The 14253-nt window shown below is 42.1% G+C and overlaps 1 protein-coding gene across 1 annotated transcript in view; it reads right to left on the reverse strand.

The window, feature by feature from the left end:
* The window catches only part of RAPGEF4 (Rap guanine nucleotide exchange factor 4), a 263242-nt gene that overhangs the window by 208873 nt on the left and 40116 nt on the right, over positions 1-14253 (reverse strand). Inside the window, exon 3 of the mRNA XM_081095641.1 lies at positions 11596-11684. Within this exon, the coding sequence (XP_080951767.1) occupies positions 11596-11684 (89 nt within the window). The remainder of the gene's footprint in view (positions 1-11595; positions 11685-14253) is intronic.

Here is a 14253-nt window from a genome sequence, read left to right on the forward strand (position 1 = left end):
CATATCAGGCACCTTTGAGAATTCCATTAGCTTACTACATTTTATCTTCTGAACCCTTCAAAAGGATTCTGTGGCCTAATCTGTACTTTCCAGTGTTAAATTTTATTTTAAGACTTGACAGGGGTGGGTCATAAATATTACTCCTGCCACTATCCACGTAACAAATATCTAAAGTTGTCCGCAAAGTCTAAAGCAAAAGTGCAATAAAGGCCACCTGGAAGAAAATATTTACAGTGACATAGAGACTGAGGAAAGCAAGCAGCACCTACTCAGGAAATATAAAATATTAACAACATTTCCCGGCTGGTTGAGGGCCAACCTTTGAACCAGGAGCTCGGGGTTGATTTCCAGTCAGGGCATGTGCCCGGGTGACAGGCTCAATGCCCAGTAGGGGGTGTGCAGGAGGCAGCCAATCAATGTTTCTCTCTCATCATTGATGTTTCTATCTCTCTCTCCCTTCCTCTCTCTGAAATCAACAAAAACATACTTTTTTAAAAAATATATATTAGCAATAGTAAAGAAACATCCTATTTTGGGATAAGATGGCAATTTATTTTAAGGATTTTCAAATATGAAATGAAGATTTAAGAACTTGGATGTCTTTAATATATGAAGGTGGATTTAGGAGATGCTGCTGGAGTCCTGCCAGATGCCCCCACCCTTTTACCTGTCCCCTCCCTCCCCCATCACTTAGCTTTCTGGATGGTTGCCACTCACACCTCTGCATTGCTCCACCTGAGGGCAGAGTGCTGGGCAGTGAATGCCTGGGCGGTACACCCTCCACCAAAGAAGCATGAGAGTAGGAAGGTTAAGTACCTGGCTTTCTAACCCTACGCAGTTTTTTAGAGGGTCCCTTGGGGAGTGAGCTCAGTTGCCCATAGTGGAAATCCTCTTATCAACACTTCTATTGGCTTTCCTTCATTTCTTATCTCATTTCCCTACTCCTTTATAATGCTTCCCAGGGTCATGTCCTAATAAAACCCACTTAGGGCCAATCATTATCTCCAGGTCAGCTTCTGGAGGCACCCAGGACAAAGAGTGGGTTAGCCAAACATGGCTGCGAGTTCCGAGTTACACTGAGCCCTCTGGGTAGGCACTGGTCAAACCAGCATTGCCAAAGAGGCTTGTGTCACAGGGACAGAGACCAGCTCGTCGCTTATTGCTTTGCATCAGACACATCGTAAGTGCAGTATCCCTTGGGTGACACATGGGAAGACTTCACTGTTAGTGAAGCATAGTGGGTCTCTGAGGCCTTCTACTATAGAACTAGAGGTATGGGCTCTCAAAAGAATGACCGATGGTACATCACTGACATGTCATCTGGGTTCTTCTCCCGATCTGATCCAGCTCTCTCTCATTTACCAGTCCACTTGATCACTCCTTCTCCTACCCCTTACAACACTCAATTACCCACTTGCCCTTAATAGCGCACACCCTACTGTGCATCAGTATCCACGCGGATCTCCACGTGGGTGAGTGTCCTACTATGTGCCATACACTTGGCCAGGTGTCTTAACTATGATGCCTCATTTATTCCTCACAACAGTTAAGTGAGATGTATTTAAAATGCTTTGCAGAGTACCTCATTTGTGGGATGGAAGCAATCTTTCTTATAAGATTATTAGCAGGATTCAATAAAAATAAAATAATATATACACTGAGTGCTATATGGTTCCTGACATATCGTAGGCACTCCATAAATAATGGGAAGTATTATTTCTGACAGCCATAGTTAGGCTATCAAAATTTCTAAAAAGCAAATTATATAAGATGTCCCCAAAAATGTATACACACTTTGAATAATTATAAAGGAAGTGTTTACTAAAATACATTTCACTTTCAAAATTGAGTTATCAGCTGTTAAAGTGTGTATACATTTTTTAGGGACACCCTGTATTTTTCCATTATTTAAGTAACAGAGAAGCTCTATATTCATTTCCTGTTAATCTTCCATTAACAATGGCTTTTCAACACTTAAATTCCAAGTTTCTCTGACGCCCAGTTTGGATGTCAAGTGGTTTGAATGATCTGCAAAACACTTCAGCTCTCTGGGGGGGAGCTTGTATTCAAAGAAACCCTTCTGATGAATCCTGCTGTAAATCAAAGAATCCTTTCGTTCTGCTACTAATCACCCCTTAATTTATCTGCTTTGTATGTCAGAATTATGGTATACTGAGTTTTCATAAAGCAGCATTCCCAGATGAGGCATTTTATTTGTTTGTTTCATTATAAAGTACAGCTATGGTATGAAAATGGGAATGGTGCTGAGAAAGCCAGTGATTATATGTCACTGATATCCAAGCTGATAAGCATGTGCCTTGCAAATAATGTCACTAAGCGTCTACTAAAATCCAACTGACACAAGTTACAGGCAGCCTGATGAAGCTTAAAATAACAATCAATCAAATAAACATAATGATTTTTTAATTGTCCTGTAACTTCCAGGGGTATCTGATCTTTTTATTATGTTTTTTGTTTTTTGTTTTTTGTTTTTTAAGATTCCACGTATAAGTGAGAGCAGAAAGTATTTGTCTTTCTCTGTCTGGCATATTTCACTTAGCATAACACCTCCAACGTCCATCCCTATTGTTCTGAATGGTGGGAGTCCTCGCTGTTTATGGCTGGGTACTATTCCCTTGTATATTCATCACATCTCTGTACCCACTCGTCTATAGATGGCACGTTGTTTTATGTCTTGGCTATGGTAAACAATGCTGCTATGAACGTGGGGGTGCAGGTATCATTTCCATTTAGTGTTTTCATTCCCTTTGCGTATATTCCCAGAAGCCAATTTGCTAGATCACACAGTAGTTCTATTCTTAATTTTTTTGAGGAATCCCTGTACTGTTTTCCATAGTGGCTGCAATCCCACCAACAGTGCACAGGGCTCCCTGTTCTCCACATGCACACCAGCATTGCTTATCTTTTAGATGATGAGCACCCTATCAGGCATCTCATTGTGGCTTTAATTCGCATTTCCCCTATTGACTAGTGATGCCGGGCATCTTTTCATGAACCTGCTGGCCTTTCGTGTATCTTCTTTGGAGACATGTCTACTCAATCCTTTGCCCATTTTATAATTGGCTTGTTTGTTTGTTTTTTTTGCAATCTGAGCTGTATGAGTTCCTTATATATTTTTTATATTAACCCCTTATCAGATATTTGGTTTGCAAATATTGTAAATATTTTTCCCATTCTATAGGTTGACTTTTTACTTTACTGATGGTTTCTTTTGCTGTGCACTTATGCACATTTACATCATTTCCATGTTGCTCAAGAAGAGTTCATTGCACAGCACATTTATTGCTTTGGATGCATGTTGTGTTAACATTGAGGAACACATTGGTCCTTCAAGTGTGTAGACCCTAAGACACAAACCTTTTCAAAGCAAATATTTTTACAATTTTTATTTTAGGACTATAGGCAATTCTTGCCATTAAGTTTGGTAGTGTCTGTGTTTGTTTCATGGGTTTGAATTTAGTACTGAAATTTATTGAATGCTCCAAGTTATTTTAAAAAGTAAAAATTTAATGGAACCTAATTTCTGAAGTTGTCAAGACATTAGAGAACATTTGCCATCTAAAGGATTTAACGCCAAGCACAAAGGCAAAATAGTTCTAAGGCAAATGTGGATTTTTTAACAAATAGGGAAGACAAGACCTGTTACTTTTCAAGCACTTCCCTGGGATCGGAGTGTTAGACACAGCGTAACAGGACCCGGTACGCCGGCTGCAGGAAGGTGCCGTCAGATGGACCGGCGTTGGCCTTGTGATCACTGAACGAGGAAGGCCAACCCCAGTTCCGCAGAGGGCCAGTCTGTGCTGCCCTGTGGCTCAGTCTTGCATCCACCCAAACAAAGAATTACATGGCAAAAACCCGAATACAGTATGTGGATATATGACGCAGGGATGCTAAATAAACCTGGTCAGTTCCGAACAAATGACCTGAGCGTAGACAAGCAGCAAGAGATTACAAACTACACCGTGGGCTGGCACCGTCCAAGTTTTATGGGCTCCATCAATGTGTTCAGTAATGTTTCCCGATAATGACAATGTTCCTGTCTGAAATGAGAGTGAATGGAAGAAACAGACAGGCAAAGGCAGAAAGACAGAGAAAGACAGGCCCACATAAAGGAGAAACCTGCCTGTCCTTTACAGTTTATAAATAAAACTAACGCTTAAAAACATCTTTGATGTAGAGATAAAGAGAAGGTAAATAAGAGCACATTTTACTTTGGGGGGGGGGGGGGGGGAGGGGTACCAGTAAGAGATTCTTCACCAAAATTGGGCTAAAAATGGCCCGAGAATTTCACAGAGACAGATGCGAGGATGTATAAAATGATGACCAAGGCCAAGTGCTGCTCCGATTCTCTGATCCCGCGAAATGGCTGAACAACATTGTTAAACTTCTTGCCTTTCCCATACGGAGTACATTTTATATGCTAGCACTTCCCTCTTGTGGTAGAATTACAGCATTGCAGGCGTAGCCATCAACAGCATTTCCCACGCTGGGCAATTAACTTTTCTTTCTGGAAATGGGGGGGGAAAAAAAAAAGCACCAGAACCCCTGCTCTATGCCAAGTTTTGTGCTATGTACTTCATATACACTAACTCATTTAAGCTAGAACTGCTATCCCCAACTTGTAGGAAATCTAACTTGCCTAAGGTCACAGTAATTAAGTGGCAGAGGGAAGACTTCAAACGTCTGATTTTAACCACTGTGCTTTGCATTAGGTATACATTTACAATTCAAATGAGATTTGTTAAAGAGATGCAGAAGTTTTAATGAATTAATACATCATCTCATTCTCTATTTTGCAGCACGAACCTGTATGCACCAAACAGCCATATGAAATTCTACTTAGATATGACTGGAAACATATTATACTTTCTTGGATGTGAAGATTAATTTAAAGCCTTATGTGTATCTGGGACTCCAATATTTACCATGCCTAAAAGGCCCCTCGCCTATAAAATCTGCAAAGAGCAGGACCTTTTCTCTCTTTCTCTGTCTGAAACACACACACACAGAGTTGGATATTGTTGCTTGACATAGTGCAGTTTATAAGCCTATTTATTATTTTAAGTTTATTGTTTATAATTTGTGCCAATTTTCACTTTTCACCCTAAATCTATTCACATATCAATGAAAAAAAGTATACCCATAGTATTCATTCTCGTGGGAATGTAAAATCTCTGACTGTTAGCCCTTTAAGTTAAACAGACACCCAAACAGGCAGGTTCCTTGAGAGCAAGAATTCAGCTGTGGGCCCCTGAAGGTGTGAGTGTCCTGGTTAAGCTTCGGTGAGAGACTGAGGACAGGCCAGGTGCCCCTGGGAACTGGAAAGATGAATCCTAAATAGGATCGGTGCTGCCAAGTGCAAGTTATGTGAGCCCGGTTGGGACACTATGGGATGGGGAAGAGGTGTGTGAACAGTCCTCTGCTGGGCATTCTAAGTTTCATGGGGTAAGAGAGAGACTGGCCAAGGCAGGAGCAGTGTGTGGGAAGCTGGGGGAGGCATCTCTGACAATTACACAGGCACAGGGAGTAAGAGTGTTTCTGAAGTAGGTTTCGTTTTATGGAGTAGCAGAATCAATATGATTTGTAGGAAGCTATTTGCAAGGGTAGGAATCTTTAAAATGTCATCAGATTTTCCCTGGCCGTGTGGCTCAGTTGGTTGGAGTGTTGTCCCATACACCAAAAGGTTGCAGGTTCGATCCCCGGTTGAGGCATGTATGGGAGGCAACCGATTGATGTTTCTCTCTCATATCAATGTTCCTTTCTCTCTTTCCCTTGCTCTCCCTCCCTCCCTTCCTCTCTCTCTCTCTCTAAAAATCAATGAAAACATATTCTCGGGTGAGGATTTAAAAAATAAATTAATAAAATTTCATCAAAATCATAGGAGCAGAAGAATCTATGTGTAATTTCTCAGAATTCCTATCACAAACATGGTTTCAAGGCCATCACAAAGGAAAAAAAGCACCCAGCACCGGCCCTCAGGGTGGGTCTCCAAGAGGCAGGACCCACTGTCCCCCTCCTGGTCCAGGGGCTTTGGTGTTCCTCACTCCAGGCCATATTTGAAGCCTGGGGCTGGGGGGGGGGGGCAGGAGGTTCAGGCAAAGAGAAGACGGGGAAGCAGCACAGAGAGTTAGCCGGCCGGGCTGTGTGAGAGGAAGGCGGCTCTGACCCAGCTCGGCAGGATTTCGGACCGCGGTGGGCTCGTTGGAGCCGGAGGCAGACCCGCAGGGGAGGCAGGCTCAGCCTGCCAGGTCTGCCTCCCGGCTGGCAGGCTTGTGGTCCTAAACTGACCAGGTGGTCACCCCAAACAGAACTGGGAGGTGAACCCTCTGGCTCTCCGCAGCCCACCAGCTTTTCCTCTGTGCTCCCGCCTAGGAGAGGCCGGACGCTGACATCATCACTCACCCGGCGCCTGTATTTGAACACTTCTCCCAGTGTGGAGCGGTGGCCTTCTCTGTTAGAACCTTAGGCGTCAGTGACTTAAGGGGGCAAAGAAGGGTCAACACACCACGACCACCGCCCCTGGTACTGGAGGTGCTTGTGATAAGATCCCTTTGTCGGCCCCTTACAGATGCCCCAGGCAAATGGAGCCCATGCTGGCCACTGCTAAGGGTGGCAAGGCAGGGCCTGACTGGGTACAAAAATCACGGTGATTTCCAGCTCTGTGGGTCCCCACGAGCCGTCTTGAGCAGACCACTCATTGCGCTGTGACTTGAGCAAAATCTAGCAGAGTTGGGTCCACCTCAAAGAGTGGCTCAGACAAAAGCATGCAAGTGAAACGCTTTGTAAATGATGAGAGTTACTACTACTATGCTCGGTGGATATCATCAATAAGGAATGTGTAATCCTCAACCTAGAGCCCAAAGAATTCAAAAAGAGCATGCCAAACCAGCCATGCAGAGAGCAAGAAGCTGTGTTTTCTTAACCCAGTGAGCAAAAAAGTACAAGGGGATGATGGGAAGGGACAAAAAGTGATATTGCATTGAAAATGGTGGGAAGGTAATATGACTTTTATGAGACAAATATTTATGTTCTATGTATTCTTGAAAGTTATATTTTCCTATAACTATATAAAAGAAATAGGGTGATTTTGTTTAGAAGAAATTCCATCAAATCAATATCACCTAATAAATATATAATATAAAAACAATATGCCAGAATCTGTGAAGAGTTCTTCTTCATTATGTGTTCCTTATTTCAATTAATGGCATTGCCATCCACCTCTTCATTCATGGCAGGATCCTCCCTTTCTCTCAACTCCCCATACATCCCATCAACACTAATTCTAACATTTCACCTTTACCTTGTACATACTGTACCTCAATCTCCCTCCCTTATCACCCATACTTATCTACGCCATGCTCTAACCCAGGAGCTTTTTGAGGGAATGGAACATGGTCATTTCACTATGTGCCTCCTAATCTGAAAGGTGGTGGAAGGAGGGCCCACATCCCACGGGTTTCTGCAGACCATGGGAAGTGGGCCGCCCCCAATAGCATGTCTCAGGTGGAGGAAACACCTGTGACGGGGCTTGCAGGTGAGAAGGTGTGGCGCTCTGAGCTGGAATCAGAAATGCAGGAGGGTGGCTGCAGGAGCTGTAAGGGAAAAGCTCCTTCTCCCCACATCACTATTCCTTCTGGATGGCAGCTGTACAACCAAACTGATCAAGAACTTGAGCTCTAGGATCACAAAGAATTGGCTCTGATACCTAATGGCTGTGCGACCTTGGGCAAGTCATTTAGCATCTTACTTGTAAAATGAAACTAATAGCACTAAACAGGAGAGGGCAGTGTAGTGAAATAATGCTTGTAAAGTGCTCTACACATAACTGCCTATAGTGGGCGCTCCATTACCATTAGCTATTCCTGCTCTTTTCTCACCATTCTGGCTCAACTAACACCCCAATGAGGGGCTGAAACTCAGAGATAAGTTTGAGAATTTATCACCACCATTTCCTTTGAGTTCTGACTCAGATAAGACAGACATGAAGGGCAGGTATTGACTTGAGGAATGAAAATGAAGAGGTAAGCTAGCAAGACACTCTGCCCTATCTCTTTCCTCTTTCCTTAATTCTTAGACTCTTTCAACTTTTCTTCTCCTCCTCTTCCGCCTCCTCCTTCTCATTTTTTTACTGCCCATGCCCACCATTTTTCCTGCATGAACAGTAGAAATACTGGTAACATAAAATTTGGAGTATGTCAGGCCTTAATTCAAATTTTAATTTGGTCCAGGAAAAATTATACCTATGTTGCTGAACATAGGTATTTTCAAGCTCAATTATAAAATAGGACATATATGCCTAAAGATGAAGTCATTAATGTTCACAGAACCCCTAGCACAGTGTGACACAATGAAGGCACTTAGCAATGTTGTTGCTGATCTCTAGGAATAGAAATTCCAGGTCATTTTTGTTTCTCCCCTTATGGTCCATCACCCAACCCCATTGTTCTCCCATTGGGGAATATGATGGTTAATTTTATATGTCAACCATGGTAACCAGTTCCTTAGACAGTCTAATTTTGCCATAAAAATATTTTAGATGTGATTAACATTTATCATCAGTAGGCTTGAAGTAAAGCAGATTGCCCTCCATAATGTGGGTGAAGGCCTTAAGAGCAAACAGATTTCCCTTGAGGTTTCCCCAAGAAGAAGTAATTCTGCTTCCGGACTGCAACATGGAAACTCTACCTGAGTTTCCAGCTTTTAGCGTTAAGGCTGCAGCATCACCTTTTACATGAATCTCCCGTCTGTCAGCTTACTCTACAAATGCTTAATTTCCCAGCCCCCACAATCCCATAAGCAATTTCCTTAAAATAAATCTTCACCTGTCTATTTCCTGTTGGTTCCACTTCTCTGGAGAACCCTAATATAAGGCACTACTCTGACTTGGCCACGCCACTAGAGGGCAGAGACCCAGAACCCATTAAAAGGCCAGCTCAGATAGAAATCACTTTTTTGTTTCTCCTTTTCAAGCAATTTGCCATGGAATGGGGTACATCCATCTTGCTCATTCTCCTTAGCTTCTTCCTCCCCTGTGGCTGAAACCATGTCCTGCCCATCAGAGCTGATTAAAAGGCCGGGCCCTCTGTCTACCTCCAGCCACTCTCTGGAGTGCTGGAGGATTAGAGGGCAATGTGCTTCATCATCCTTATGTCTCAGTGACTATACAAATCAATCCAGAAAACCTTGGATATTGAGGGGTGACGTACACTGGGGAGGCAGGAAGCCAGCTTTGATATAAAGCTAATAATTCCAACAACTTAAGAGATGGTCAAGCCCAGCTTTGGAAAGTTCTCAGCATTGGGTTTGAGGTTAAAACCACAGCTAAAATCTAGAATTAAAAGTTTGTTAAAATTTAAAAAAACAAAGCCTCAGCTAATAACAAAGTGTTACTCAGCTATTCTTTGCTGGGACTGCATGGTGAGAGATAATTGGTCCAGGGCAATAGTCCAAGAGCCCCTGGTCAAACACTATTTTAATACCATCAAAATCTCACACAGCTTTTAACATCTGCTGAGTCAGCACATCACTGCTGGTGTGATTAATCATCCCTTAGGTACATCTGCCTTGCCTTTTCAAAATTATTATTATTCCTTCCTCATCTCTCTTCCCTGTTTTCCTTTCCTTCTCACCCTTTTCCTCTTTCTCATATTCTTTCCCTTTGCCTTTTCAGCTCCCCACCCCTCTCCATCATTATTCATTGAAGACCACCTGGAGAAGCAAGGAGACTCATCGTCTTCCAGGCCCTGTCCCTTCCGTACAACCACACCAGGGAGACGGGGTTAAGGTAAGCATCAGGAGCAGCTCTGAGCAAAAGGCCCAGAGGGTACCCCCCAGGACAGCAGTCTGCAGGCAGAAGGTGGGCAGCTTTGGCATCCTTCTCCTGAGTCAATTAGTGTAGGGCAGTGGCTAAGAGTATATGTTGTGATGCTGGACTGCTTGGGTTTTAATCTTAGTTTCCCTAATTTCTAGATACATTACTCGGGGCAGGTGATTTAACTACTCAGGCCTTAGTGTCCTCATCTATAACATGAGAACAGTAACATGACCTCCCTCAGAGGGTTACTGTGAGGAGTAAAGGGGTAAGCAAACACCTGTTAAACGCTTAGAACACTGCCTAGCACGTGGCAGATACCAAAGAAATGCTCGCTAGCTCTTCTCAGTGCCACTGGGAAACTGAGGCAGCTTACAGGAATCAAAACCTACCTCTCACCTTGGCCCTCTCTGAAATCCAAGAGAAACCTGGCCTTGTGAGAGAGGGCAAGAGGGAAGTACTCTCAAGGTCGGGGGTAGAGGGGGTATAGGTTCCAGGCAATGTCTAATGGAACTTTCAATGCATCGATGCGTAGAAAAAGTATGCTATGGGTTAAACAGGACGCTGGCACTGGCCTGAGACTCTAACCATCTAACAAAGGGTGGAACACAGGCACCTATATTCCAAACTCCAAAAGTCCACCTTACCAACAATCGTTTGGGTTTTTAGATAGGTACAACACCGGCAACTCCAATAGGCACGTAAGTCCCTACAAAATTTAAATCTCAGATTTAGTATGTCATGAACATTTCTCACAGCGGACGTGTGCTACATATGAACAAGGCTCAGAGGCACTGTCTTACACATGGTACCCAGCGACAGGTTATTTGTCCCTTTCATTGTTTCTTTGATTTTTCTTGATAATTCGTTCTGATTTTACAATTAGCCAGTTCTCTGCCCTCTGTGTTTAGCTTGAGTCCTGAATATGTGGATAGAAAACTTGGACCATTTTCATACTGAAGCTTGACGATGGCTTCTAGGGGCCATTCTTTTGAGAGTTAAGGTCCTTGGCTCCTAATGGGAAGGTTCTGTACATGCTGGTTAATGATGGTTAATGATGGAGTAAGAGTCAATGCAGATGTGAAAGGAGACTGAATCTAATTTTAAATATTCACAAATAGTGTGGCGTGGGGAGGGGAGAACACGAGTTTTATCTTTTAGGATGCCAAGCTCCTCAGAGGTGACTAAGGAAGATAAGGAAGCCAGTGCTGCACTTTAGGGGGAAATGTCATCATTGGCCCTCCTCCATTTGAAAGACGAGGTAGAGAAATAGTGAGAAATTGTAAGAGGGCTGCATTGACCACATTTTCCCGCATGGCTGGGGCACCTAAAAGGTCACAGGGGAGTCACTTCTAGGACAGAAAAGTCATGACACCAGGTGGAGGAAGGCTCTAAGGAGAAACCTAGTAAGACTTGCTTCTCCTTCCCCCTGTGCTCACATTTCACCTTACACAACAGCAATTTATCACATTGAAAATGAATTGTTTGCATTTCCCATAGACAGCAAACTCCTGGAAGGCAGGCAAGGGCTCCTGGATTTCATGCTCCAACACCTGGCACCTACTCAAATCACAGAAGACATTCAGTGTGCATGTTTCTTGAGTAATTTGATAAAGAAATTCATCAAACAATTGAACTTCATACTAGAGGAAAGAGGTTTGAAATGTAATTTGATGGCATAGAAGACATAGGGATAATGTGTCATTTAAAAATAATAAGTCCTACTTAAAAAAAAAAAAAGAAAAAGAAATAAGGCATCTTACCTGGTGACTGCTGGTCTCAGATACTTTTACATCCAGAGACCCTGCCAGGACAGCATACCAGTTTGTGCCAATATCACCTTGACGAAATACTAGAAAAGAAACAGTAATGTCACTATGCTGGTTTTACCGTATGACCTGATAGTTTCTCACTGATTATGATACCAGTGAGACTTGAACTTAGCTGAGCTTATGACTCTTTCTCTACTTGTTCTCATAAGAACATGACATATTTTTCTTTTTCTCATCTATCAACAACGCTATATCCTATTTATTCAATATTCTATGAAATGGAATTCTATTTAAATGTAACTTTCATGTTTACAGAGCAGTAATAAGGAATGATAACCTGAGTACCATATGTCCTTTGAATTTAAGAAGAATGATGTTCTATGAAATTTATATTAAAGATACTTTATTATATTATGATTCTTGGAAAATTATTATTCTAGATAGGGTACATATTAACAAGGTTATTTGACTCAATAAAACCAGACCACTGCCCCGATTTCTTAAGTCTATTTCTATTAAAAGCAAAGTGTTTTTTAGGATTGAATGTCCCCTTTGAAGCTGAGCAATGAATGACTTAAAAAATTAAAATCTGCTTTAAAAGTTTTAATGATTGTATTATCACTGTTTTCCTGTTATTTTTTGGTTGCTCCTGCTTCTTTTTTTAAATAAATTCACTACTTCAGGCATTAGCAGTTAAGTGCTCCTTGGAAATGAGGAATTCTCATCAGGAATTTCTGAACCTGAGTTTGCTTTACTTTTGTACTCTTAGAGAGGAAGCCTTTAGATATTTAGGTAGAACCTTATTTCCCATATCATGTTAAAGCCAGTACTTGGGAAAGTCATTCTGAAACACTGGTTCAAAAATTTCATACAGCTCTAGCCAGTGTGGTTCAGTTGATTGGAGCACCATCCCTGCACCGGAAGGTTGCTGGTTTGATTCCCAATCAGAGCACATACCTAGGTTTTGGGTTTGATCCCTAGTCGGGGTGTATATGGGAGGCAGCTGATCGATGTATCTCTCTCTTATCTCTCTTCTCTCTCTCTCTCTCCTTCTAAAATAAATAAGATAAAATCAATAAAGTTCTTTTTAAAAAATTTTCATATAAACCCAACAATCCTTTTAAATATTCTACCTAAATAATCAGATGGAATGATCTGATATTTTAACATTCTTTTCATAGTTAAAGTCAGAGATCTAGTGACTCAATGAGAAAGCACATGAGGACTCCGTAGGACAGCTGGATTCTGACAAGGCCAGTGCTCCCGGCATAACAGCAAGCCGCTGAGAGCCATACTTAATGTGACAAACAAGCTGCTCTAAACTCCCTAAGGCAGTGGTTCTCAACCTTCTGGCCCTTTAAAACAGTTCCTCATGTTGTGATCCCCAACCATAAAATTATTTTTGTTGCTACTTCATAACTGTAATGTTCCTACTGTTATGAATCGTAATGTAAATATCTGATATGCAGGATGGTCTTAGGCGACCCCTGTGAAAGGGTCATTCAACCGCCAAAGGGGTCACGACCCACAGGTTGAGAACCGCTGCCCTAAGGCATGCTGTGGAAAGGCGAAGAATGACAATGGCATCCCACCAAGTGCAATGATAAGCTTCAGATGGGGAACTGATGAGTTTATAGCTGGCCTGTCCAATAACTGCTGTTCCTAGCCTTTGCAAGTGATTTATATTAGAGTTAGGGCTTTAACTTCTGGCTCCAAAAGACATTTTTAGTTGCCAACCAAATTCACATTATATATCATATTAGATTCATTTTGAAAATGGCTTTAAGCCTGGCTAGTGGGGCTCAGTGGCTGAGCATTGACAGACCCATGAACCAATAGGTCACGGTTCGATTCCCGGTCAGGGCACAATGCCTGGGTTGCAGGCTTGATCCCCAGTAGGGAGCATGCAGGAGGCAGCCAATCAATGATTCTCTCTCATCATTGATGTTTCTATCTCTCTTCCCTTCTCCCTTCCTCTTTCTGAAATCAATTTAAAAAACATACTGAAAATGGCTTTAAGAAACAGAAAATAGAGTTTCATTCCCAAGAGAGTGAAATTTCTGATATTAATAATAATATGTTTGAAAACAGTATGTTTGAATGATTGTTTTAATAGAAGTGTGACTGTGTGTGTGTGTGTGTGTGTGTGTGTGTGTGTGTGTACACATGGGAAAACATCTTTAAGGATACACACATAGTGTTAATAGTAATCTCTGGGTTTGGGAATTGCAGGTGATTTTTATTTTCTTTGTCTTCTAAATTTTCTAGAATGATGTTGTGACAGACGCTGTTGGTCTCCCATCCAGAATCATGCCCTCCCTTTCTCTTATTTAACTGAACATTATATATATAAGAATTAGATATAAGTTTCCACCCTCCTTCAAGGGCCAAGTGCTCAGAGCAAGAGTTTCCTTCCTAGCTCCAATGGGGTAATAAGGAGATTGGTCTAATTCAATCATGGCAGTCCCATTATCTTTGTGGCGATTGGTTTAGACATGGGCTTGTGATACAACTCTAGCCAATACAGGAAGTCTGCTGTGGGACTTGTGAAAAAGAGTCACAAGAAATAGTCCTTTAGCAGGATGATTTGCATTAGCATGTAATGCTTCCAATGGCAGCAGCTATCTTAGATCCATCTGGGACAAGTCT

Source organism: Myotis nattereri (genome assembly GCF_964212035.1).
Source record: "Myotis nattereri genome assembly, chromosome: 7".
NCBI classification, from domain to species: domain Eukaryota; kingdom Metazoa; phylum Chordata; class Mammalia; order Chiroptera; family Vespertilionidae; genus Myotis; species Myotis nattereri.